Raw genomic sequence first — 25,803 nt, forward strand, 5'->3', positions numbered from 1 at the left:
ACACATGACATTTATGGATCTAAGTGCTGCCTCTGATCAGGTTAATAGGAACAATTTTCCTGGATTATTATGCTGAACCTGGTGTAGAGGCCAACATTGTTCACTGTGTGCGTATTTTGCACTTGGATTTATCTACCTTTGTTAGATATGGCGAGAATGGCGAATGCATTAAGCCCTTTAACCTTAAACGAGGTGTGCGTCAGGGTTGCATTTTTACACCCTTTTTATTGACATAAAATTGCCATCTGTTAAGGAGCTCTCGGGCTAGGGATCGACATATTGCGTAAATCCCCAACAAAGCCCCTTTATCGAGCCTTGGGTCAAGCTCCCTGACCCCGCGACAGAGGATCCTGTTTAGGCCCTCGGGATGCTTGGGAGCTCCTGCCTCATCTGCCGCATACCGCCCAGGACTGAAGGGCAGAGGGGACCCTTTCCGCTCACCACCCGAGATCAGAGGGCTAGAGGGACCATTTCCAGCCCCAGTGTGTGAGAAAGGGGATGAAGCACAGCACCTTAGCGGCTACAGTGATCCCCCATCAGAGTTCACCCCTCCACAACCCCTCATCTCAACTGTGGGGTCTCCCCGACTCTCGGGTCAGGAGACCATCATGCTGCACTTGGAGACATTCCCTCTGTGGGTGCAGTGAGGTAAGGCAGACGTGTGCACTACAAAGCGGGCCCGCTGCCGCCTGGACTGGTGACCACTTGGCCCACTCCCTGCCAGCCCCGGGCCGTGTGACCAATCTACTTCCCCGAATGCATTGTAGTCCCGCCCGGGCTCCCCAGCGCTCCTGTGGTGTCGCGGGCAGCAAAAAGTGTTGGATGAAAAGCCCCCGACAAGTATGAACGGCCGGTCGCATCTCAGAAATCGAACCCGGGATAACTACGTATCTACAGAATCAAGTAGAGGTCCCCTCGCCCACCCCACATGCAACCCCCTTCATGCACCCGGCTTGTTGGACCCGAGGTTGGGGAAATTGTGAGACTGTGGCATCCAAAATGGATGACATCAACACAAGATGAGCCTGCAGGGGACCCCTGCTCCTAATCCTCCTGTGGCTCGCTTGACCTTACCGCGTTTGGTGTTCAAATCTGGTAGGCGCCCAAAGAACTGTCCTCAATGACTGCTGACCAAGGGACTGTCATGTGTTTAGGACCTCATTTTTACTCTATGCCCATATGTTCGTTTGCTCATCCTATGTCAACACTGGGCTACAAAGTTATTCTATGCCTATATGTTACTCTATGCCTGTATGCTTTTTCATTATATGCCTCATCCATTTGTAAATCATGAAACTGCTATGGTCCACTGCATACCTCTTCACTGTTTCCTAAGTGACACACCCTACCATAGCTACCTCAAATCTATACGGCCCACACTTCCTACTGTTCATAGTATATTTGTTATTTACTATGGTGCCATGTATCTCAGCTTACCCCATGTAACAGCAACTACTACAGATGTAACTCGTGTAACTGCTACTGTCTACTGTAGGTTCCATGTGTATACACCGTAGCTATGTATTTGTGCCTATATGCACTTTTGCACATTCCACACCCACTCTATATGTAAATCGTTCAACTGCTACTGTCTATCGTATACCTCCACTGTAAAATGTTGCATACACTGTTTCCTAAGTCAACACACCCTAGCGTAACTACCTCAGAACCATACGGACTGCATCTACTGTCCACCGTTTACAGCCTATACTCTGTTGCCATGTATCTGTGTGTACCCTATATAACTACATTTACTCCATATGTAGCTCCTGCTACTGGTACTGTCTACCATATACTTCTTGTGTATACAGTTGGCCATGCATTTTCTCCAAAGGTAACTTGTGCAACTGCTACTGTTTACCGTACACTTCTCATGTATACTGTGGCTATGTATTGTGCCTATACATGTAATGGTATTTAACCCATGTGTAACTCATGTAACTTAGTTTTGCCATATAGGTAAAGCGCTCTGATACCTTCAGGTCGAGTTTGCGCTATACAAAACCCTATAAATAAATAAATACATTTCATATTAATAACCTGCAGCAGCCGCTGGTTGGTGGTGGGCGAGATATGCCCCTGGTGGGTAGGTAACCAATGCATACTTTGTTGTATGCCGATGATGCTGGTCTACTATCCAGAACAGCACTCGAACTACAGTGTTTTTTTGACTCCTGTGTCTATTTTAGGGATAGCCTGGACCTTAGTACTCATTTTAAGGAATCTCATCTCATGGTGGTCAGCCGCAGAGACACTAAATCGAGAGCTTATTTCATTAAGGGTCATTGTATTAGCAAGGTTGACTCATATTTGGGGGTGATGTTTGATTCCGCTCTTCATTGGTCCTCTCTACTAACTTCTAAAAGACATCCTTGGAAGGAGTTTTGCATCACTTTTGATTTTGCCACTAGGCTTGATCACATGTCTTTGGATGCTATGGTGAAGCCTTATAAGGTTAAATGTACTTGTAATGGTAGTGACATCTGGGGATATGTACATTTTTCCACATTGCAAGTAGTGAAAAATATGTTTTTGAAATGCCTGTTATCTTTCCCTCAGATCACACCCTCATTTATCACCCAGAGGAAGTGGGGACAGGGTATCGATCTGATATCCTGCAGGTGTGACCACTTATCCTATGGCTCTTAGGTTTGTTGAAATCTGAAGCTGGTCTCATCTGTCTTATTATTAAAGATTGTCTGAGCCTTGATCATTTCTCAAGAATACCTTGGCTGACCTATGTCGAATCTTGCTTTAAAACCTCGGGGCGACCCGACGTTTACGACCATACTAAATATATTGCTAAGGTGGACGTAGCCTGGATTAAAATGGCTTTTTTGTCCTGGAAAAAGGATGGGAAGGAGTTATATGCTAAAACGACCCCATCGATTGAGCTTTACTTATTGTTAAATATGTCCACCCCTCACCTTTTTATATTAATTTGCTTTTGGTCTAATCTGTTCAATTTCTTATAAATTGTGCCCAAAGGCTGGACAAAAGACTTGATCCTTGAACCTTGTAAATGTGATTGGGTCTCTGAACAGGATACTTTGCATTTTCTTATGCTCTGTCCATGTTATAAATAATTGCTTTTGACATTTTTATATCCTTTGGGGGCTTGGAGGGATTTTAAACTGGTTAGACCTGCACTGCTACACATACAGATGTTATCTGATGCTCACATGTGTTTTTATGTTGTTTGCTTTTTATCTGGCGCTGTCAGCCTGAAGAAATCTCTGTTTTTATGGTGTCTTTTTTTTTTTCTTTTTTGTCTTTTATGGTTTTACTTTTTTAAAACCCGAATAAACAGTATTGATTGATTGGTTGATTAGAGGATCCCCCAGATCATATAAGCCTCTTAGCCTGCAGCAGGTCAATTTCTGGTAATAGTTCTGCTAGCAACATCTTGAAATTTAGGAAGACACCTGATTGGGACATCTGCCACATGAGACATCATTGGGTGTTTATTAGCCCAGTTCCCAGGATTTAACCTCTGCTACTTCCCAAAAATGCTTCTTCTATCTTCGGTCCCAGGCCAGACTCGACCATAGCGGCCCAACAATGTAATTGGGGAAATGAGAGTACGCCAACTTCATCTTGTACCATACCCACTTTGGCACCCTTGATCAAGGCAAGTCAAATAAATTTTAATCGGATTATCACAATCCATAAAAGACAATAGTCACAATAATAACACAGATAAAATACATCCTTAATTATAAAATGTACCCTTGATCATCTTTTGCACATGGGTGCTGATTATGCACTTCTTGCCCAATGCTTTACAATTTCCCAAATATTTGACAGTGCAGAGCTTTGGGAAGGATGACCGCAAGGGAGTCGTAGCTCTGCAATAGATAGAAGCGCCTGGAATAGTTAGAGCATTCTTTCGACTGGGTACCAAAAGATGCTGCTAACTGACAGCATGCAAAGGGCCTCAGCCCAACTCCAGCCCTATTCCTGTCTGGAAGCAAACTGGAGTTTGCTCTTGAAGCTAGATTCTGAGCTTTGCAGTAAATGCCAGACCATTAACGTTTTGTCCATCACAATTTTCTCCAGATGAAACCTGCCACATTTTGTTTAAACTATGAATGAATTTTTATTTTTTTTCATAACTACTTAAAATCATTGCAAAATTGCAGTACATTATCCAAAATTACACAAAAAATAGGTATCTTGCGCCATTATAATACATATATCTGAGCATGTGTAAAAGATTAGGAATGCCATTTGGTCAGTAATGCCAGACCGTTTCTAAAATGTGGTCTTGTTCTTGAATTCATTGATTTAAAAATTAAATATTAGCAAGGTCCGTGGTCCCTATATGTTTATGGGAAATTGATACTTAGTTTGTTGTGGTGCTTATGGGTGCCGTACAGTTCTTTCCTGGAAGGGGCTATTCACCGTGCTGCTCCTTCTGTTCCTACCAGACACTCAACAGTTGCAACCGCACACTTTTCCTCTGTGCTGTTTTAGATTAGGACCCTTTGTGTCATATTCATATATGTGCCAAATTTGGCCAGGTCTGAAGGCTCTGTATTTGACTGAAGCAATGCCACTGCGTCGGCGCATGTTTTAGTCCCATGCCTTAGGAACATTGGTTTTAACAGTATACATCGATGTTGTAGTAATGCAGGGCAGCAGCATAGTAGGTGTACCAATGATTCTGACCTATAATTACACAGCCTGCAACTGACTATATTGTTCAACGATTTTCTCATACATTTTAGGATGACTATACCTAAGGTCACATTGAATAGGAAAGATCAAACTACCTACCGGTGGGGGAGAGACTGGGCGAAACTTTCAAAAGATAGCCCAGTCCTTCTCTTCCCAAAACAGACCCTTTTTAAAGCGGCTGAGTCAGTAGATGAGAATTACAATAGATATAGCAACTTTGTCATCAATATCCTTGACGGATGTGTCCCTAGGAAAAGTTCATCGGCACCTTGGTTCAGCGAGGAGCTGAAATCGCTACGTTCTGCTTGCCGACAGGCCGAGAAGGTGGCGTAGATCCTATTCAGAAATAGATAAAAAAAGCACTGAAATTAGCACAGGCACAATATAAACTGGCCATTAGCGGGGCCAAATCACAATTTTATGCCAGCTCTATTCTACAGGCACCCAATGGCACAAAGGCTCTCTTTAATATCGTGAGGGACCTTTCCAACCCCGGGTGCCTGGCTAACAGAGTCCAGGCATCACAAAAACTTTGTGACAAAGTTGCCACCTTCTTCGATGACAAGGTTGCTAAAATTGTGGGGGGGTTTGACCAGGGTATCACTAGTACCTTGTTGACCGATGAGGAAGTCAGGACTGATATATCTCTTGAGTACTTCCAACCCCTTACTGAAGATCTTTTTAACAGTATTGCCCAGGAGATATCCTCTGGATCGCCCCTTGACCCTCTGCCTCACAATATCTGAAAGGAGTATGGTCCGACCTATTTCCATGGCTGCGCCAAATATGTTGCCAATCCCTGAGCGAAGGAGTAGTCCCTGAGGGGTGGAAGCAGGCAGTGGTTACCCCCCTGCTGAAGAAGCCATCTCTGGATCCAACAATACCAGCCAATTTTCGACCCATATCCCTTTTGCCGTTTCCCATTAAGATCTTGGAAAAGATGGTTAGCAAGTCCTTGTCATGTTACCTGGAAGAAACCATATTTTGTACAGGGACCAGTTTGGATTTCGGCCTGGGCATGGAACGGACACTGCCTTGACAACTGTGCTGGATAAACTTCGAATGCGAGCCGACATTTGCGTCCCCCTGGTCTCCGGTCTGCTACGGAGTGCCCCAGAGCTCGGCAATCAGTCCGATCCTCTTTAATGTTTATCTATGCCCTCTGATCCCTATTATAAAATCTTATGGGGTCGACTTGGTCAATTACGCCGATGATACCCAACTGTTGTTTTCCCTGGAAGGGAAGCATGCATTGCCTATGAACACTTTTCAGGCATGTATGGGTCAGGTCTCGGATTGGCTGAAGGCCAACTCCTTGCAGTTTAACGGGGGGAAGACAGAGTTGTTGTACTTTTCTGCAGCGAGAGTACCTAAACCCCTGCTGGGCGATTTCAGGCTCAGGCCAGAGGATGATCCCATAGTGGCAGCAAAAACGGTCCGCAACCTGGGGGTTATGATGCAATCTCAGGCCAATAAAACAATCAGCATCTGCTTTGCCTTGTTGAGAGCTCTTCAGCAAATTCTTCCCCTTCTACTCAGTGAGGCTAGACCCCTGGTGGTTAGAAGCATAATCCTGAGCAGACTGGACTATTGCAACTCCCTGTATCTGGGTGCCCCTCAATACATCCTGCAGGGGTTGCAAAGAGTCCAGTCCATGGCAGCCAAATTAGCTCTTAATAGACAGCGTGGCTCCTCCGCTGCCGTGGCGCTGAGGGACCTTCATTGGCTGCCCATCAAAGACAGAATCAGCTTTAAGTCTCTTTGTATGGCTTACAGAGCATTACATAACACCGGTCCGACACCCCTGCGTGAGAGATTCTCCTGGTATGAGCCCAAAAGACTCCTTCGGTCCACTAGTCAAAGCCTGGTGTCTATTGCTAGGGTAAAGCTGGCCAGGATGGGAGGTAGGGCCTTTGGCACAGCAGCAGCATGTCTTTGGAATGAGATACCCCAAAACCTTAGACAAGCTGACTCCCTGCTGAACTTCAGGAAGAACCTTAAGACCTGGCTATTTGCCAGGAACAGGTAGCAACACTCCTGATTGATAGCTCAGTTGTTTTCTGCTGCCATAGGTCAACATGGTCTCTAAGCGCCAGGATACCCGTTGGGTGACAGTTGCGCTATACAAAAATTCTATACAATACAATACAATTTCCAGGCTGGGTTCAATTCTTTTATTGGCAGGGGGACTAGGCGTGCCCATTGAATTTCTTTCAAACACTTCCTTCCCAGAGGATTGTTCATATATGGCTGGATTTTATGCGACTCATATGCTTTAATTAAGCCGGCCAGCCCTCTGTTTACCTTCAGTCTTGCTATACCTTCGCTCCTTGAAGTCTGGGAAGTCTGATTATTTACCGCCCTCTTTATTGCAAGGTCATTTAGTTCTTCTTGGGACCTGGATGTTGTGGATAAGTCCAACTCTGCCACTGTCTCCAGGCAGTATTTCTGCCATGGGTTCGATGCCCCCTCAAATATAGTTCTCAGTACCTCCTTGAGGGATCCTTTCTGAGCTTTTGTTGACTTAAACCAAAATTTAACCAGTGTGCTCCTGCATTCGCATTTTTGTTGTACAAGGCCAAACTCAAGCCGAATCTGGGCGTTTTGTGTGTACTTTGGGAGCCTAAAAAGCCTTTTGTAACACTAGCACTGGGCTTTTTCATTCATCTTGTCCATCTTACCTGGGAATGCCTGTGATGCATACCCAGCAACCGCAAGGAGTTTAGATTTTGTGACTCTCATGATGGGTTTCGTCGTAGGGCTATGAAGTTTGCCTTGAAGTTTGCACAGGGCGTAGATGGTGGCTTGTATTTTGGCTTGCGTCTTGTCCTGGTGCAAGATTACCTAGCCTTTGTCGTTCAGCCACGCACCTAGATAGTGATATGCTCTCTCTGTGGCTATGCTGTTGTTGCCCAGTCTCCACCTTAAGCCTGGTTTCTTCAGGTGTTTGCCAAACACCACAACTTTTGTTTTACTGGGGTTGGCCACGAGTTCGTTTTCCAGGTTGTAGCTGTTTAATGCATCCAACCCTCTATGCAAACCTACTCTGGTGTGGTCAAGGATCACCAAGTACATTTAATCGTTGCTGTACGATTTTTGGGATTGCCAAACCTGCTCTTTGTATAGCTTTCCCAAGGTCTGCCTTGTAAAGGTTGAAGAGTGTGGGTGCTAAAACGCAGCCCTATTTTAGGCCACGGTCAGTTGATATCTTGTATATGACCGTGTCCCCCCTAGTTTGATTCTCACCCACGTATTGGTGTACAATGACATCATTTCCTTCAGTAGTTTACCAGGGATCTTCCAGCGGGACAATTTGTGCCACAGCTTACTTCGATTAACCCCGTCGAAGGCAGCTGAGTGGTCTACGAAGCATGCAAATACCGGCAGGTTTTTACTGGAGTTTGCCTGATATACCAGGAACAAAAGGGCCATAATGTTGTCTATAGTGGAACAGCCTTTTCGGAATTCAGTCTGGTAAAAAGGTAGTATTTCATTATCCTCTATCCAGGCTGTTAATTCATGTAGCAAGGTACTAGCATATGCTTTGCCTTCGATATCTAACAAGGCAATGAGTCTGTCATTTTTTGGGTCGGTTTTCGCTCCCTTCTTATGTAGTGACTGCAATAGCGAGCCTCGCCAGGCATCCAGCACATCTCCCAGGACTCTGCATTCCCTGTACAGAGGTGTTAACAGGTCGGCCCACTCCTTAGGATCCTGCTTGAACAGTCCGCCCGGTAGGCCGTTCGGGCCAGGGGCTCCGTTCCATTTTATCCTTTTTAAAACCTTTATAACTTCTTTCGGCTCCTGACCTTATCCCCCCTCGTCTATCTGGTCGTCATCCTCCGCTTCAGCCCCATCTGATCCGGGGAAAGAGCTGACATTTTGGCCACCTGGTTTTGTTGTTTATATTTCTGCCGTATGGTCGAGCCAGGCATCTGCTGTGACTGCATTCCGCCTGTCCGTGTTTGTATTTTCTATCTCGGCTATGTACTCCCACAATTGCTTCTGTTTATTTGGTTTGCATAGTTCGAATAGTATGATCCATTCTTTTTCCATCGTCTGACATTTTTTATTCCACATTAAGTGTTTGTGGTACCGTTGGGTTTCTTTATAGGCTCTCTTGGCCTCTTTTTCGATATGCCCGTCTGGTATATCTGAGGGTGCGGGTGCAGTTCTTCAACTTTATGTTATATTTCCTGGTTCATTGTTATTGCCCCACCTATTTGTGGTTTGTATTCCTAGCCTCTTTCAGTAAGACTGCCCGCAGTGCTTCGATCCAGGTGTCCGAACTCCGGACGGTAGGGGAGAGAAGTCCACTATGTCCCTAGTCCCTGCTTACAGCTTTCCCAATTCGAGACCGTGAAGTGGTTCCATCTAATCCTCTTCACTAATTTGTGCTGTTCCCACCAAGATGTGTTACTTATGGGCATCAATTCCTCACGGCAGTCGCACTGGAGGTTTAATTCTGCGATAAGCATTGCGTGTTCACTTGTTTCATGTTGTTGTATCTGGCAGTCCTGAATTCTATTCCTCGTACTTTTCCTTATGAAAATATATTCGATTGTGGTTTGATTATTAAAAGTCAAGAGATTTAAAGCATTGGGGCTATGTTGCTCAGTCCAAGCCTGAACTTAGATTAGAACGAATGACCTTAGAAAATGATTGAATTCTCTTTCCACAGCTGGGCCTTGGCCGTTGTCTGGGCTCAGGTAGTGGAGATTGAAATCTCCAGTGATCATCGAATCCAGATGGGTGAATTCACAGAGCACTTCCTCTAGGGTTGCGATAATCCGTTTGGTATTTGCCATTTTTTAAGCTCCCTTTTGGTTAAGATATACGTTGATGATTAAGAGTTCTTTTCTAGATTTACCGTCCCATAAGCCGTTTATCACGATGCACTGTGCAGTGTCCGTTGAACTTCCAGTCTCTTTAATTGAGATCTCTACTGCGTGATTCACATAGATTGAGAGGCCTCCCGAGGGCCTACCATGAGAATGGAATTTTCTGGCTGGTAGATGAATATCGGCGAACCCTTCTAGGTGGGTCATATCTGGGGCCCTTGTTTCCTGCAGGAAAAGAATGTCCCCCTTCTGGATCTTTTCCATTGCAGAAACACTTTTTCTTGTGTTTAGAATTCCTGCCACGTTCCATGCTTTGAGCCTCAGGCTTGTCATGTGGTCTCTTTTTGCCAGACCCTCAAAGTTTTTTTGTGGTGGAATAGCAGCGTATGACTTATTTTATGCTACGGGGCTAGGAGTACTGCATGATGTTGCCCTCACGCAGTGAGGTAGCTTTGCTAGGTATCCTTCTTGTCGGAGGTCTATGCCGGCTTCCATCACCTGTGTTCCTTTTGAGTATTTTCCTCTCACTGGGACCCTTTTTTTCACTGATTTCAATTGTAAAGTTGTGAAAACTCAACTCGGTGTCTACGGGGTGAGGCCCTTTTAGGAAGCTTTGTGCCTTTGGATGGTTTCAATGTTGTTTGGTCAGGCCACCGTCTTCTGTGGCTACCACATATGGGAATTTTTCTTCATCTAGTTCACAAACCACTATGCCCCATTTATCAAAAGTAATCTTTTCTCTTAGAACCATGTTAGCAAGGGTTGATGACTTCCATGTTGTTAATGTATTTTCCATTTTGGGTTGCTGTTTATTCACCTCAAATTGTATACTGAGGAGGTCTTTCTTCGTTATTTGTGGATAGCCAACTTAAGTAGTTAATACAGATTCAATTTTCAGTTGTTAGAGGGGATCAACATCTTGTACAGTTTTTAGTCTGACCCTCCTCTCTCTGACAGATGCTGCTAGAAAGCTGGCAACACAGAACATGATTAATGGACACTCTAACAGGTTTAAAAACATTAGGGCTGGCTTTCACTGAATAAAATTCATACTTTTTAACAGTGGAATGAGAAACCTTTTCCTAGCGTATTTAAAAAATGGGCAAAAGAACAGAAAGTGCATGGTGTCTTGAGGGGAAAAGTCATCGCACTTGCAAGGTACAGCGTCTTCTGGTCTACTCCAACCCTCCACCTCCCATAGTACCATATGTATTTGGTTGAACCGTAGTTTAGTCAACAACCATCTATGGAAGGAATTGGTGACTAATGTCAGGTATAGTGGCATCCCCGGGGACGGGGTTACCAAGACATGCCCCCTGACCGAGGATTTACAAAGTTCAACTCCCTCTCGCTCGGCCTCCCTTCATTTGATAAAATTAGATTTTACCCACTCAAGATCTGCCTTACATAGGGATTCTGGGTTAGAAAAAATGTCTGGTCTCCCCATGTATGCAGCTAGCATCTCAATATTAGACAACCACTGGATTTTATTCCTATTGTCTAATCTAATACAGTCCTTTAGGATTTTATGGTTGAGGGAGAGATTCGGGTTTAACCATGTTTTCATCCATAGCAATAATGGTGCTAGTTTAATTATGTCTGTTATATAACCGCACCCAAGTTCCAAGTGGACTGAATAGGAAGCGGTTGATTGTGGGAGGCCAAGAAGGGAGCGCAAAAATTTGTTTTCCTCCGTCTGGATCACATCATGTTTAATGTAGCCCCAAATTGACACCCCATACCTAACAATAGATATGGTTTTGGCTTTATAAATTGTTAATATTGCCTCGACCGGCTTTCCTCCCAGCCTTTTTGCAAAACCTAGTACTGCCGCAGAAGAGTTTCTCGTGGAATTTGCCTTTAATAAAAGCTGGGGGGACCAAGAACTTTTGTCATCGAAAACTACTCCTAGGTAGGTGAATACTCTCACTCGTGAGATTTCTTCTCCCCCGCAAAAGAAGGGCCTAACATTATTTTTCTAGACTTCTCCCCCCCCTTTTGCTATGCTGCTTCCTACAGTTCCTGACTGGTCTAGCAACAGAGGTGACTTCATCAGTGATTTCACTCGGTATGAATGTATCAGAAGCTGAAGAATCCATGTGAACCTGGGCTGTATCCGTGAAAGCAGCTATAGAGGCCGGCTCGCAGATACCCTGTTCCAGCGGGCTCTCTACAGGTATCAGAGGAACTTGGGTACTTATTGAAGGACTATCCATTCCCAGAGAGGCCCTTCGATCGTTATTTATTTTATTTACCTTTTTCACCAAATAATTATCAAGAGGACCTAACCCCGGTGTAAGTGAGTCCTTTAGTCCTATAGGCATTGTGAACACTAGCAGATATATTAGTTATCAGCAGCAATGGAATGGATGAAATATCATTTGCACCACTGGAACAATATGACAGGGAAACACTTTACCAGAGACGAAGTCCTCAATGTCCTGGTAATCCAGCACAAAATGCAAAGGGTATGTCCCAGCCCAGCCACGGCCAGTCCCGGACGGCCACAGACGGTCCCGCCCTTGTCCCGGGCTTCTCCCGGCACTGCCCGCGCGCGTCCCGCGATGCGGAGGAAGCCTCGCTGTTTTTAGCGCCTCCGGGCGCGACGGCTGGCGGAAGTGCCCCAATAACGCTAGGCAGGCTGGGTTGTGTAGTCCTGCGTAGTCCTGCGCTGCCGCCGTGGATCGCAAATCGGCAGCAGCGAAATACACAGCGTGGGTGTCCTTGCCCCAGTCAAATGGGCCCCAGGTGCGTACTTACTCCTCCGTTCGCCAAGGTTCGATGTGCCCCGCTCCTCAGAGGAAGCCTCGCTGTTTTTAGCGCCTCCGGGCACGACGGCGGGCGGAAGTGCCCCAATAACGCTAGGCAGGCTGGGTTGTGTAGTCCTGCATAGTCCTGCGCTGCCGCCGTGGATCGCAAATCGGCAGCAGCGAAATACACAGCGTGGGTGTCCTTGCCCCAGTCAAATGGGCCCCAGTGCGTGCTTTCTCCTCCGTTCGCCAAGGTTCGATGTGCCCCAGTACTTATTGGCACTTACTTACTGGATCAAAAAGTGATCACCGGAACAGACACATACGGCCGGCAAGATGGCCAGAGTGAACACCGAGAGGGCCTGTGCTCCGGGCTGGGGGGCACGCCGAGGCACGAGCAGAACCGGGACGGGTGCTGGGACAGACTTGGGCGCAGGTGGGACCAGGGCCGGACTGTCTACTGGGTGTTTTGGCATGCTGCCGAGCTGGGGGCTGATGTCACTGCGGTGGGGGATAATTTCATTGCTGGAGACCTGCGTGTGCTTCGAAATAAACAAAGCAAAACTAATTTCGTTCATCACACGCAGGTCCCCATCAATAAAATCAGCCCCCAGCTCGGCAGCATGCCAAAACGCCCAGTAGCCAGTCCGGCCCTGGGTGGGACCAGCATGGGGGAGAGCATGGGGGAGAGCGCAGGGCAATCCCGAACCCCCCGCGTTGCACCAACTAGCCAAAATCCCGCCGTGCCCTTACACCGACACTCACCAGCAATCACTCACCAATTTGGTATGGGTGCTTTCGTGCTCTCGGCCCTCCTCCCCAAGCCCGGACCTGGAGCACTCCGACTCTCCGCCCGCTCGCTTCGCCTCACCTCGTGTACCAGCGACCCACCTCATGTCCAGACCACGTGGTCAGAGCAACGTTGTTTAAACTTAAGCCAAAGCATTCTGAGTTCAGACCACTCAGAAAGGGGAAAACTCAATGTACGTTGTGAGCTTCCATTGTCAAGACGCAGATATTAATTAATCGATAATACTAAACCTAGTAAATATCACATTCTGTAGTATATAATGGTTGTGGTATTACCTGCCAGAATACCATGGGAAGCCCTATGTACTTGTTCTGCCTTTAAAAAGTTCTGTTTTCCTGTGATGTGAAAGGAAGACCAGGGCATCCTGGTCAACATGCTTGCTGAAATTGGGGTAATAACACCCTATCCATCATGAGGGCACGAAACAGGTAGCAGTCTACATGGTCTAATGGAGAAAAGAGAGCTGAGATGGGAACAAAGCTGAACTAGCAGGGGATTGGCCACAGGCTCCATCAGTTGTACAAATGTGTCATAGCCGCCCACAGCTAAGGTTTCAAATGGATTTAAGAAGCACCTCATGCTTCACTGCAGCAGGAGATCCCATTGGCTGAAAGTAGAAGCAAACCAAACAAGCATTGGCATAGCCAATAGGTCTCGCTTTTGGACCTTATAAGTGTTTAGCCATGCAACAGTTGATGTTGTTGCACCAAGGATATTGTGCTGCCTAACTAAATACTTATAAGGTCCCAAAAGCAAGACCTATTGGCTATGCCAATGCTTGTTTAGCATGTTGATACAACTGTTTCGCCACTACAATCCATGACAACGAAGTTAATCAATTAACAGAAGTGAACCAACTAACTGCTCGAACCGGGGGAAGCACAGACTGCTCATCGAGCTCTATCTCACTCAGATAGCTGTGACATCCAGCCAGTCAACAGAAGAGTTCTTTTTATCACATCAATCAAAATGAGACCCTACAATAAATGTGTTAAGCACTATGCAATATATTAAAGAACTTCTATATATCTGAAATCTGAGTTGTATGGCCACCTAAGGTTTGATACAGAGATTTTTTTTATCGGGGTGAAGGCCTGCAGCATTACAAAAGAAAGAGTAGGGAAAATTAAGCCATATTGTAATCTTGTGCACTGACTCCGGTAACTGATCTCACACCCATAAAGAAAGGTGCTCTGCTCTGACCTGTCAAAAGTCAATTACAGTGCTGTTCTTACCACTATTTGCAACATGAATTAGTCTCCCATTATCCCCATTTCGATGGGTCTTCTTCTTTGCATTAAGGTCAGGATATAAAGAGCATCTGTAGCCAATGTGCTTGATGAATGTGGTTCATACCATTTATAAACAGTTTTGAGATGGTGCATCTGGAACCTGCCGCCCTCATAACAGCAGCAGCGTATACACAGCGGGACAAGGAAGAGGGCAGAACACAGGAGGATGCAATACACTGGTGTGGAAGGAGCAGCCAGACTGAAGGTAAATAGCCTGCGGAGAAGACAAGGAAAAGTTTGGTGTGGCACAACTGCAGAGAAGGTGGCAGCAAGGTTTGGGCTCAGCACCGGGTGTGATGTAGTGGATCAGAGGAGAGATATCATCAGGGAAGACGGGAACAGGCATGGTGAGGGCAATGTTACACAGTGATGAGCTGCTCTCTGACATGAAGCAGGGATGCTGAGAGTCATAATAACAGGGATGAAGACCACACCCATGAAGCATGGCTCGACAAAGGGAGGGGGAACTTGGGCTGCATTCGAAAACATACTGTCGCTTGTCAAAACAATTTGGGCGTTTTCTTAACAAGCTTTTAAAACTGAAGAAGGCTGTCAGCGGCTTTGAACCCACGTACCAGTGATTAAATTCAAATGCACACTTCTAAATCAAAATCACTATCCCAGAAGTAGCAGCTGTTAGGCCTGACTGGTGTCAGGTGATACTCATTTTACCAATGTTTACCAGGGTGAAACATTGTTTGCATGTATTCAGTTGGAATTTATATATATCGGCCTTAGATCACAACGGAGATTTATAAATAAAAGAAACAAGAAACGCGATCAACAAGCCCGGGAGTTGTGTGCGCGCACGTGCAAAAAAAAACAAAAAACACGCGAGTGGTGCAAACACGCGAGTGGTGTGCGTGAAAGGAGAGGCCTGTGCACGTTCACATGCACGCAGGCTTTAGGCCAGCAAAAGCCTCTCTGGTAGCAATTTGAAAACCCGATACTAAAGGTCTCGCAGGAGCTAGGGCATGCGCTAGCGATCAGGTGAGACCTAAAAAGGAGGAACAAAATGTGCCCCGGCCTATATTTAGTGTACTATTTAGTGAATCATTTACACACAAATTACATTTACAGATGGTTTGATTTTTGTCATTCTCAGCCAAGAAGCAACATTTTGCGCTGAACTTATTCGGTGGGAGGAGACTTACACTAGAAATAATTGTCATGACATTGGCCATAATAAAGTTGGAAGATTCATATAGTGACGAAATAAAAGGAATACATTTTGCCTCCCTGTAAGCTTGATAGCCACTCTAGGGACCCTTATGCTGCAATGGTGTAAGTGTAATAGCTGTATTACCTGTAGCAAATGTTTTATATTGAAACCTCCTTATCCTGGAGTGTCTGGCTAAGGGACTGAAGACAACTGGAATTTGATGGATGGAAATGGTTGAGACGATACTTCTGAATCAATAGATTCCTCTGAGTAGAGCTTCATTCCAGTTTACCAATGTTTACCTTTTCTGTTCTGGTAACGAGGGATTCCAACACCTTGCAAATCAGTGTTAAGCAGGCTGAAAAGAAGCAATTCAGGCCAAAATAGATTACACCATCTGTACATGGCGGCACCGTGAGATACAAATAAATGTTGTCCTTATTGGGTCTCATCAGTTAGGTGCACCTTGATTTCCTAATGTCAAGGACTCTGTTGACACACAAAGCTTCCAGATCATATCATTTGAACTTTCAACATTCATACTTTATCGACACTGTTGTGAAGTTAAATAAAGTGCAAACATTATAAAAATCCAATTACAACAGCAACATTACAAGAATAGGGCAAGCATTTCTAATAGAATTTTCAGAAAGTTGTCAGAGGATCAAAATCAGCAAATGTGATGGGAACTTAAGAGTCAGTATTGAAGAAGAGATGCTCTCAAATTAGATATTTTAGATATCGCTGTTAAAGCATAACCGGCCTAACCAAATATAATTATTTGTACATATATTCAGGTCTGTCTATTCCTAATCTTACGGTTGTTGTCCATATCATGACATATATCAAATATATGGTGTGTAATACTATTTTTGAATGTTGATTACATGTCACTACATTTCTAGCATGTCGTAAAACGATCAACTTTGTGACTTCAGAAGGTTATGGCAATGGTTGAATATTCACACTGTTCTTCTTCATACCATGACATAGGTTTGATGATCAGAGCTCAAGCTTCTCGCGACTATAAGGGGCCTGACTGCAGATATCTGAACTTCAAGTCTGGAGAAGAAATACTTGTGTATTATAAGCTCTCTGGGAAACGAGATGATCTGTGGCAAGGGAGTGTGAGTATTTCAGAGGGCAACAAGTCATTGTAATAGCATTAAGACTGAACTACTACAATATTTGGGAAATATGCTTTCTTTTGTAGGATCTGCCAAAAAAGAACATAGTGTGCAAGCATAAAGCAATACATAAGCTTTCACACTCACTTATGCTTCATGTAGGAGCGTCACAATGGTCGAGATGATTCTAGCCTGCTTTAACATTGTTTCCTAACTTACATCATAAGCATATGTTTTCCCCTGTTCGATCCCACCTACCAACAACTTCATTTCTCCTGTAATATCAGATGGTCCACTCCATTATGGCCACAATGTGTGCATTACATCTGTTTTACTTTGTTTCTTGGCGTTAATATGTGACTGCTCATATTCCCACAAACCTACCCTCTCTTTCCAAAACCTAGAAATGTAAAGTAAATCACTCTTTCAAATTTTCTCTTTGATAATTCTTTCTGTTTTTTTCGTGGGTTGCAAATGAGTGATTCTGATTTAAGAAAAAATAGTCTCCAAAATTGTTTGAGAAATATTAAAAATCTAAGATAGAAAATTTAAAGTAAGTCTATTAAAAGTATATCACAATATAATAGAAAAATATAACAAATGTGTTTATTCATTTTGTTTTCTGTATTTTTAAAGCAAGGAAAAAAATATGGATATTTTCCAAAGGATGCAGTTAAAGTTGAAGAAGTATTCATTTCAAAAGAAGTGGAGGTACCAGCTATGGTAAGTAGCATCAGACTAGACATGAACAAGCATCTAAACATGATTTCCTCTTATACTTGTGTACAGGTATAGTGGTGGATTTAAATAATGTATTTTAGTGCATGTGTGTCCTAAAAATGCTGTATTTCTGTTTCTGACCACAGATGCCAAACATGCTGTTTTTCATTAAACAATATTTTAAAATACACTTTCAGTCAGATTAAATGTCCCAATGCTGTCCAATGGCCTGGGATACTAATCATAACCAAGAACTCACTTTATTCTCCTAACATTTTATAGGTAGATGTGGTGAGCAGTGAAGGCTTACTCCAGAAGGCGCTAGTCAGATACAATATAACAGAGTAATTGCACACTGTACAGCTATAGGGCTAGTCAGAATTATTTAACAGAAAGGAATGCTAGGGTAGTTAAATGATGAACAACATAGGAAAAAAAGGTCGTTGCACTGCCTAGAGCCAAGATTCGACCCCCTTTTTTTATAATACTTAAGTACTAATGCTTAATAATCAGTTTTACATTTGAACCTAATTGGTCATTTTAATCTCTATATAGGGATCGCAAAAACATAGAGTACCTTTGGTCTAGTTGGGTTTACAAGCTTACCAAGTTTTAGTTCCTAACCTCTAATCAGTGGAATCTGGGTACCAGACCCGGGGAATCAATGTGGCAATCCCTGGCTGCGCTTTGAGCTAGTTTCTGCAATTTTCAGTGCTGGGAAGAACCTCCAGCAGGTCTCAGCCAAAACTGGGATGCCCAATCCGACCACAACATCTGACACTCAAAAGTGCAATTCAACCTAAAACAACTCAAAGGTGGGTTACTGGTCAACATAGATAGCTAACAAATATTCATACTCAATGGATGTACGGTCTATTGGGGCCTGCACTAAATAGTGATGGTAATATTTCAGTTTGCTAAGGATGCTGAAAAAGAGATTTTCACATCAAAGTTTGGCATGTTAGTGGTCTGTTACTGATGTCACGCACGCCCTCATCATTAGCAGACTGGACTACGGCAACACCCTCTACTCTGGAATCAAAATAAAACTCCTTTGCAAGCACCAGACCATCCAGAACACCGCAGCCAGACTGGTCCTAGACATCCCCTGTCACAACCACATCACCCAACAACTCAGCAATCTCCACTGGCTCCCCATTGAAAGAAGAATAGCCTTCAAGCTCCTCACGCACGCATACATGGCCCTCCACAACATCGGACCAGCATACCTAAACAACTGCCTCTCCTTCCACGCATTCAAGAGAAACCTCTGATCAGCTGACCTCTCCCTGGCCACCATCCCTCACATCTACAAGACCAGAACGGGTGGAAAGTCATTTTCCTACCTTGCAGCCACAACCTGGAATGACCTCTCCCTCCACCTCCTGCAAAGCCCTACACTGCTCCAGTTCAGGAAAGACCTCAAGACCTGGCTCTTCAGACGACCCCAGCAACCAACGGAGTTGCGCCCTCACTCCTAGTGCCTTGAGACCCTCATGTGTGAGTAGCTGCACTTTACAAATCCCTGATTGATTGATTGATGTCAAGCACATTTTCCCAGGTCAAATGTGCCATTGAATAAACCATAATCATCCATGGGTCATCTTTTTCCTCATTTACTCAACCAGCTTTTCCTGTGGCACTCTCAGAGATGGTATAGCATGAGCAGTATGTTGTTATATATTACATATTTCTTGTAAAGAACTATACACTTTAACCCAGCAAGGTCTTATGATGCTATAGAAAATCAACAAATCTTTACCACTTTTCCTATCCATTCCTCCATTAGGCTTCAATTTCCTCCTTTACAAACATTGCCATCTTCCTGCTCCTGAGCATTTTTTGGGTCACGTCATCCCTGAGTAATATAAGTCCTCCAATTTAATACCAGCTTTCAGTAGGCGGGTTGGGTGTCTGATTATGAGTGTGAGGTAGGCCAATAGAAGCTCAATCTGCATAGTCAAGCAAGGGCAAAATAAAATATGTGAACTCCTTCAGTATGGCTGTTAACTAGTACATGCAGCTAGAGGGAACATTAAGCAGACGACCAAGCCAACCCTTTTATCTGCACGACCACAGCAAGCTAGGTTGCTGTTCTCACACAATCAGAAGAATACAATTAACTTGAACCCATTCATTGCATGTGTGGATCAGCTGGAATCGGGTAACCAAGAGCTCCTTTGAGTGGCGTAACGAACCTTGAAGGGACCCCCCTGCAAAATACATAGCGGGGGCCCCCACACTTTGGACACAGTAAGGATCTCTCAGGCCAGAGGCCAGTGCACAGTCCCAAAGGGGGCCCTCTAAGTCTCGGATAAGGGGGCTAGAGCTGATGCTCGGATCCCACAGCAGACGGCGGGCCTGCCGTAGTCGGGAGTGGACTTGCAGCCTACTGAGGCGAGACGAGAGGTGGGGGCCCAGCACTGGGACACGCGCGAGGCAGGTCCGCTGGCCAGGAAGCGTGCGCATGCTGGGGCCGAAACACCCTGAGCGGCCTCCACACAGAGAAGAAGGCGCACAGTGGCGAAATCGAGGAAGTCGTAATGAGACCGCGGCTGGACCCGCCTCCCCGTGCTAAAGATTCGAGTCCGGAAAGAAACAGAGGAGACCCGCTGGTGACCAGAGGAGGTAAGAGCAGCCCTTCGCTTCACCAAAGGCCCCACTGTCACAGGGGCATCGGCCGAGCCTAGAGAACCGACTTGGAACGCAGTGTTTGGGAGTGGATAGGGGAGACGGAAGATTTCAGCCCCCCGAATTTGACTGCATCGGTGCTTGGGGCATTTGGAGCGGGGGACTCCTTTGTCTATTCCAGACCCTGCTGCAGCAGAAACAGAGGCTGGCGGCAGAGAAGTGGGACGTCAAGTGAGCGGCCAACAGTGAACTGCCACAAACAGAGTGCTGAGATAGCCACATCTGTGATTAGGCACAAGGCCTCTGCCAGGGGTAAAGAGGGGCCTATTGGCTAAAGGTCCAGAAGGGGACCGGCGCTGCTGGGGACCAAACACAAGCTAGGAGTACAACACAGGTACACGTAACACAAGTACCTCCCCTTCCCCATTGTAGGATATCGGCCTGTGGCAAAAAGCAGCAAATGTACCGGGCTGGCGTAGCGTAAACCCAAGGGAAAGATATACCAGAGGAAACTGATGCACGTAGGGCCTCAGGAGCTGTGGATGATACTAGAGAACGCTGTGGCACGGTGCAGTGGCCTCAGAGTGCAACTGGGTAGCCTGCTCCCACCTGCCCACATTCAACCTGCTACCCACAGCTACGTGGACTATTGTATTGTAATTGTATTTATATAGCGCTTACTACCCCATACGAAGCGTCAAACTGCTTTTTCGGTGAGTAGCACGCTACTCCGGGACCCGTAGAAGATTAGTGTTGAATTAGTATAGTGAAATATGAAAGTAATTTTAAGTGGTGGATCGGTTAGTCAGTTATTTGGATTCGGAAGGATAGCAGAAGGATAGAAGAGGAAAAAAGGTTTGTATTTATATAGCGCTTGTTACCCCTGATGGGGTGTTGAAGCTTTTTTTTTTGGCGAGAGCACGCTACTCCGGAAACCCATAAAGGATTAGTGGTGAATTAGTATGGTGAAACATTAAAGTAATTTGAGTGGTGGATATTAGTCAGTTATTTGGAGTGAGAAGGATAGAGGAGGGATAGAAGGGGAAGAAAGGTTTGCATTCACATAGCACCTGTTACTCCTGATGGGTGTTGGAGCGCTTTTCTGGCAAGTAGCACACTACTCCGGAACCCATAAAGGATTAGTGTTGAAAATTAGTGTAGTGAAATATGAAGTAATTTGAGTGGTGGATATGTTATTCAGTTATTTGGATAGTGAAGGGTAGGCAGTGGGGTAGAAGAGGGAAATAGGTTTGTACTTATATAGCGCTTGCTACCCCTGATGGGGTTTTGAAGCGCTTTTTTGGTGAGTAGCACGCTACACTGGAACCAATAAGGATTAGTGTTGAATTGGTATGGTGAAACATAAAAGTAATTTGAGTGGTGGATATGTTAGTCAATTATTTGGATTGAGAAGGGTTGGGGAGGGGTAAAAAAGGGTAAAAGGTTTGCATTTATATAGCGCTTGTAACCCTGATGGGGGGTTGAAACATTTTTTTTGTTTGGAGGTCATAGCAGTAGAAGGAGGCTTTTGTATGAGTAAAAAGGGGCTTTGGAAGGGAAGAGTCATAGGGAAGAGTTTAGAAAGGTTTGTTTTGGGGAATCGGTATAGTAAAAAGAGGTGTCAGATGATGCAAGGAGGGGTAGAGTAGGGGAGAGTCTAGTAAGGGTTATTTTGGGGCTCATAGTAGTGATATGGGGTTGGGATAAATGAGAGAGTTGATGTAGAGGATATATTGATAGATGTATAGTGTGAAAAATAGGGTAGTGCATTGGAAAGAGTAGTAGAAAGAAGTTTGAGATGAGTCAGAAAGTTGGGCTAGAAGATATATTGAGAGAAGTATAGGCTGAGAAATAGGGTAGTGCATTGGAAATGCTAAATTAGAAGAAAGTGATAAATATATAGATCCATAAGTACATTGAAAGTATATAAATGCATAAAGGAGGTAAGTATATGTAGATTAAAGATATTGATAGAGGTACAGGATGAGCAATAGGGTAGTGTATTGGATATGCTTTTTCAGGAGAAAAGTAACCAAGAACATGGAAGGTACATAGATGCACAATGGAAGCAAGTACATAGTAGCGGAATACCGAATAGCTTACAGTGGGCCCATAACCTAATCTCCACAATCAGCCATAAGTGATGAGTTGCATTCATTACACAGATGTAGATTTTAGGGGCACGAGGGGACCCCAAGCAGCGATGCCTTACCTTTGACAAGAACAAGAACACTAGCACCACGCAGGAGTCTGAAATGGCGGAGGGGGGGGCCAGAGACCCCAGCAGCCCAGAAGACAGAAATGGCCACACTTATGACTGAATTACGATCCAGATTCCGAGCCATGGAGGAACGCTTTGACGGCCTGAACAGACGACTCAATGCGATGGGCGAACGGCTAGACCGACCCGAATCCTGATTAGACACGGTGGAAGGTAGGATCTCTGAGTTGGAGGATGGGGCGACGCAAGTCACCAAGAAGCTGGGCTGCCTAGAGTAAGTCATGAAAAACATGGCCCTATAAAATGAAGATTTGGAGGCAAGGGGCAGGAGAAACAATATCCGCATTATTGGCCTTGCTGAAACCACAAATACTGGCTGACTGGACCAATTCATAGAGAGCCAGCCGTTGGACAGTGAGACAAAAAATCCTTCACATCCACCTTTAAAGCGGAAAGAGCACACCGCACACTGGGGGCAAGACCTAATACTGGCTCCACCTTGACCATATTCCCTGACTTCACGCCAATGGTGTAAGAAGCAAGATGGAAATTCACCAGAGTTACAGCTACACTTCGTAATCTGGGGCTGAGCTATGGAATGCTTTACCCGGCTCGTCTCCGCGTGGATGTAAATCGCAAACCGCGCATCTTTGAAAACCCATCAACGGTACAGGACTCTGCTGGAAATACGCAGAGGAGCGACCTTCTCAAACTCTGAGTCCTAAGGGAGACTCGCTGCCAAAGGAGCGAACTGGGACCAAGCCGGACATGGGGCAAGCAATATAGGGTCATGAGCCTTGAGCCGGGAGATAGCTGACAGGTACTATTGCATTTTTAACCTTATTGCTGCTGCTATATCGTGTTTTATACAATCTCGTTTTTAATTACTTTTAAGATTGTGTTGCTACCCGCTCTGACGGCCGTGGGAGGGCAGGGCACATCCTTTGGAGTAAGCGGTTCCCGCGAGGCAGTGCCGGACCGCCATTGACAGGTCAGCAGGCTAGTCTTTTCGCACCTGACACACTACAAATGTGCGCGCTGACGTGGACGCGCAGCGTTTACTCCTGAGGCTTGAGCCGAGAGATAATTGACAGGGACTATTGCATTTTTAACCTTATTGCTGCTGCTATATCGTGTTTTATACAATCTTGTTTTTAATTACTTTTAAAATTGTGTTGCAACCCGCTCTGACGGCCCTCTGACGGACAGACTCTTAAAACATTAATCACTGTTGCCTTTGAATCTGACTCACCCTCTTTAAATATTTCTTGCTGCTATTGTTGATGCAATCCTGCTAGACTGTCTGCTCAGAGTTTTGATGCACGCCATGGGAAGGTGGGGCACATCCTTTGGAGTAAGCGCTTCCCGTGAGGCAGTGCAGGACCGCCATTGTCAGGTCAGCAGGCTAGTCTTTTCGTACCTGACACACTACAAATGTGCGTGCTGACGCGGACGTGCAGCAGACGCGCACAGCGGGCGAGCTTCTGCGCGCCTAAGGCAAGCCCATCTGCGCCCATCCACGGACTGACCGCGTTCAGTGCCAGCCATGCTGCCCGTTTTCTGCAGGAAAATGGACCTTTTATAAGATATTCCAGAAGCCAACTGCTGAATCTGAATGTGGGTAGAGGTATACCAAAATGTAAGAGTAACTGTGAGCAATCTAAAGCTTCCACCACAATCGACACATGTCCAAACTGCCACACATCACTTCCCCGGATCTTCTATCAGAGAGTTAAATCCAGCAGACCTAGTGAGATTTCCTCTGGGATTGGCAACACAAAACCCAAGGATTGTGTGATAAAATGTGTTCTGGTGAATGCTAGATCCTTAGTGAAGCATAGCTTTGAGTGCGCTTGACTCCTGGCGGAGCAAGATGTAAAACTGACATTTATCACGGAAACTTGGATGCATGAGGCCTCAGGACCAGACCTAGTGAGGCCACTCCACCTGGCTTCTTGTGTTCCACCTTAAATAGGCCAACGGGGATAGGAGGGGGGCTAGCAATGATCTATCATAAGAGGGCACTTTCTTACAACAGCTGATTATATAGACTATTGAGTCTCACCCTGTCTCAGCTTTTGTTGGTGCAAGCTAAAACTGAGGGTCTCTATCCCTGCGTCAAGAGCAATTCCACACCATGTCCACTAGGGCTGTTCCTCTATTAATTTCTAGAAACTGTTGAATCCATTTACAAATATGATCCCAATACTTTATATCTGTCAGAAGCTTCCTGTTGAAGGTCCAAGTCCTCCTATGCCTGATGATACTTGCTACTGGAATTTCATGAACCAGAGGACTATGATTTGACAGGACCCTTGGAAACATCTCAATACCGACCTGGCTAACCAGAGCAGTAGATACAAAAAATAGCCCAACCAGACAAGTTTATTGTGCTGGATTAATAAAATGTGAAGCCTGGATATGGGGCCTTACACTTAGCCCATACACCAATAGGGCCATGATCTTTCACCACATGCTGCAAAGCCCTGCACACCCCGGGTTTCCTCCCTAAATACGATTGGTTCCTACTTAAATCATCATGCACATCCAAATGGATATTTAAATCCCCACAGAAGATAAGAGGCAGTGGCCATGAAGCCAGTTCTACATTCATAAATAAAACACTGCCGCCTCATCGGTAATTAGAACTATATACTGAGCAGACCGTGTATCACCCGTTGCCAACACCACATTCAGCAATGGCCCAGCAACCTAATATGTCCACCTCTACACAATTACAGGAACAGATAGATGTTTTTGCTAAAGTCGCCATTCCACTGGATGTTAACCCTTGCCATGTACATGCCAAAAATGAGAGACCTAGATCCTTCAACCACCCCGCTTATGCCATGGAATGTGGCTCAAACCCAGAGCAACCCTGCCTCTCTTGGCCCTATCATTAAGGTCACAAATATTAATAGTACAAATACATAAATTAAAACCTGCCATTCAGCCTTCTACAAGCAGTTTTCTGCTGCTGCTGCTTCTGCTGCTCAATGAAAATCTTATCTTAACCATTACCAACCACATCTTACTTTTTAGTTTTTCTTGTCTGCTCTGATATTCTATTATGAGATTCTCCCTTTTTAGGTCTCGCCTAGCGTTGCTGCGCATATGCGCTGTTCGCTCAGCAAGATTTATTGCTAATGAGGAGTTTGACAAAAGGGCTTTAAGCCCCGCCCCTTATTTCAATTGACTGGCGTCACCGTTTATGCTAAACGGTGGCCAGCCATTGGAAATAAGCTTTCTGGGGTGCCTCCTTTTCGCTTTTTTGTCTAGCCCATCCGGACTAGATCGCCTGCTTCACGGCTGTCGTGAAGCAGTTTCTTATCGCAAGGAGGCGTGTTATGTAAACAAGCCCTGCAATCCAGTTCGGATGGGCTGGACAAAAAAGGAGACGTGGCGCAGCGTGTTTATTTTTGCATCTCGCTTTCACTTTAAAGTAAAAGCGCGATGCAAAAATAAACAGCGGGAATGGCAAGCACTCGTCCTTTCAGAGGAGACAGATGCGAGGTGGTGATGTGCGAAGGAGACGAAATGCCAAAGGACAGATCTGACTTTCTGGGGA

General features: G+C 45.2%; 1 protein-coding gene across 6 annotated transcripts in view; it reads left to right on the forward strand.

The window, feature by feature from the left end:
* Window positions 1-25,803, forward strand: part of MIA2 (MIA SH3 domain ER export factor 2) — a 635,554-nt gene that overhangs the window by 17,692 nt on the left and 592,059 nt on the right. For all 6 annotated transcript variants that reach the window (XM_085626929.1, XM_085626930.1, XM_085626931.1 and 3 more), the window contains exons 2-3: window positions 16,530-16,663; window positions 17,300-17,386. In XM_085626929.1, coding sequence (XP_085483055.1) covers window positions 16,530-16,663; window positions 17,300-17,386 — 221 coding nt within the window. The remainder of the gene's footprint in view (window positions 1-16,529; window positions 16,664-17,299; window positions 17,387-25,803) is intronic.

Source organism: Triturus cristatus, chromosome 9 (assembly GCF_964204655.1).
Source record: "Triturus cristatus chromosome 9, aTriCri1.1, whole genome shotgun sequence".
In the NCBI taxonomy this organism is placed as follows: domain Eukaryota; kingdom Metazoa; phylum Chordata; class Amphibia; order Caudata; family Salamandridae; genus Triturus; species Triturus cristatus.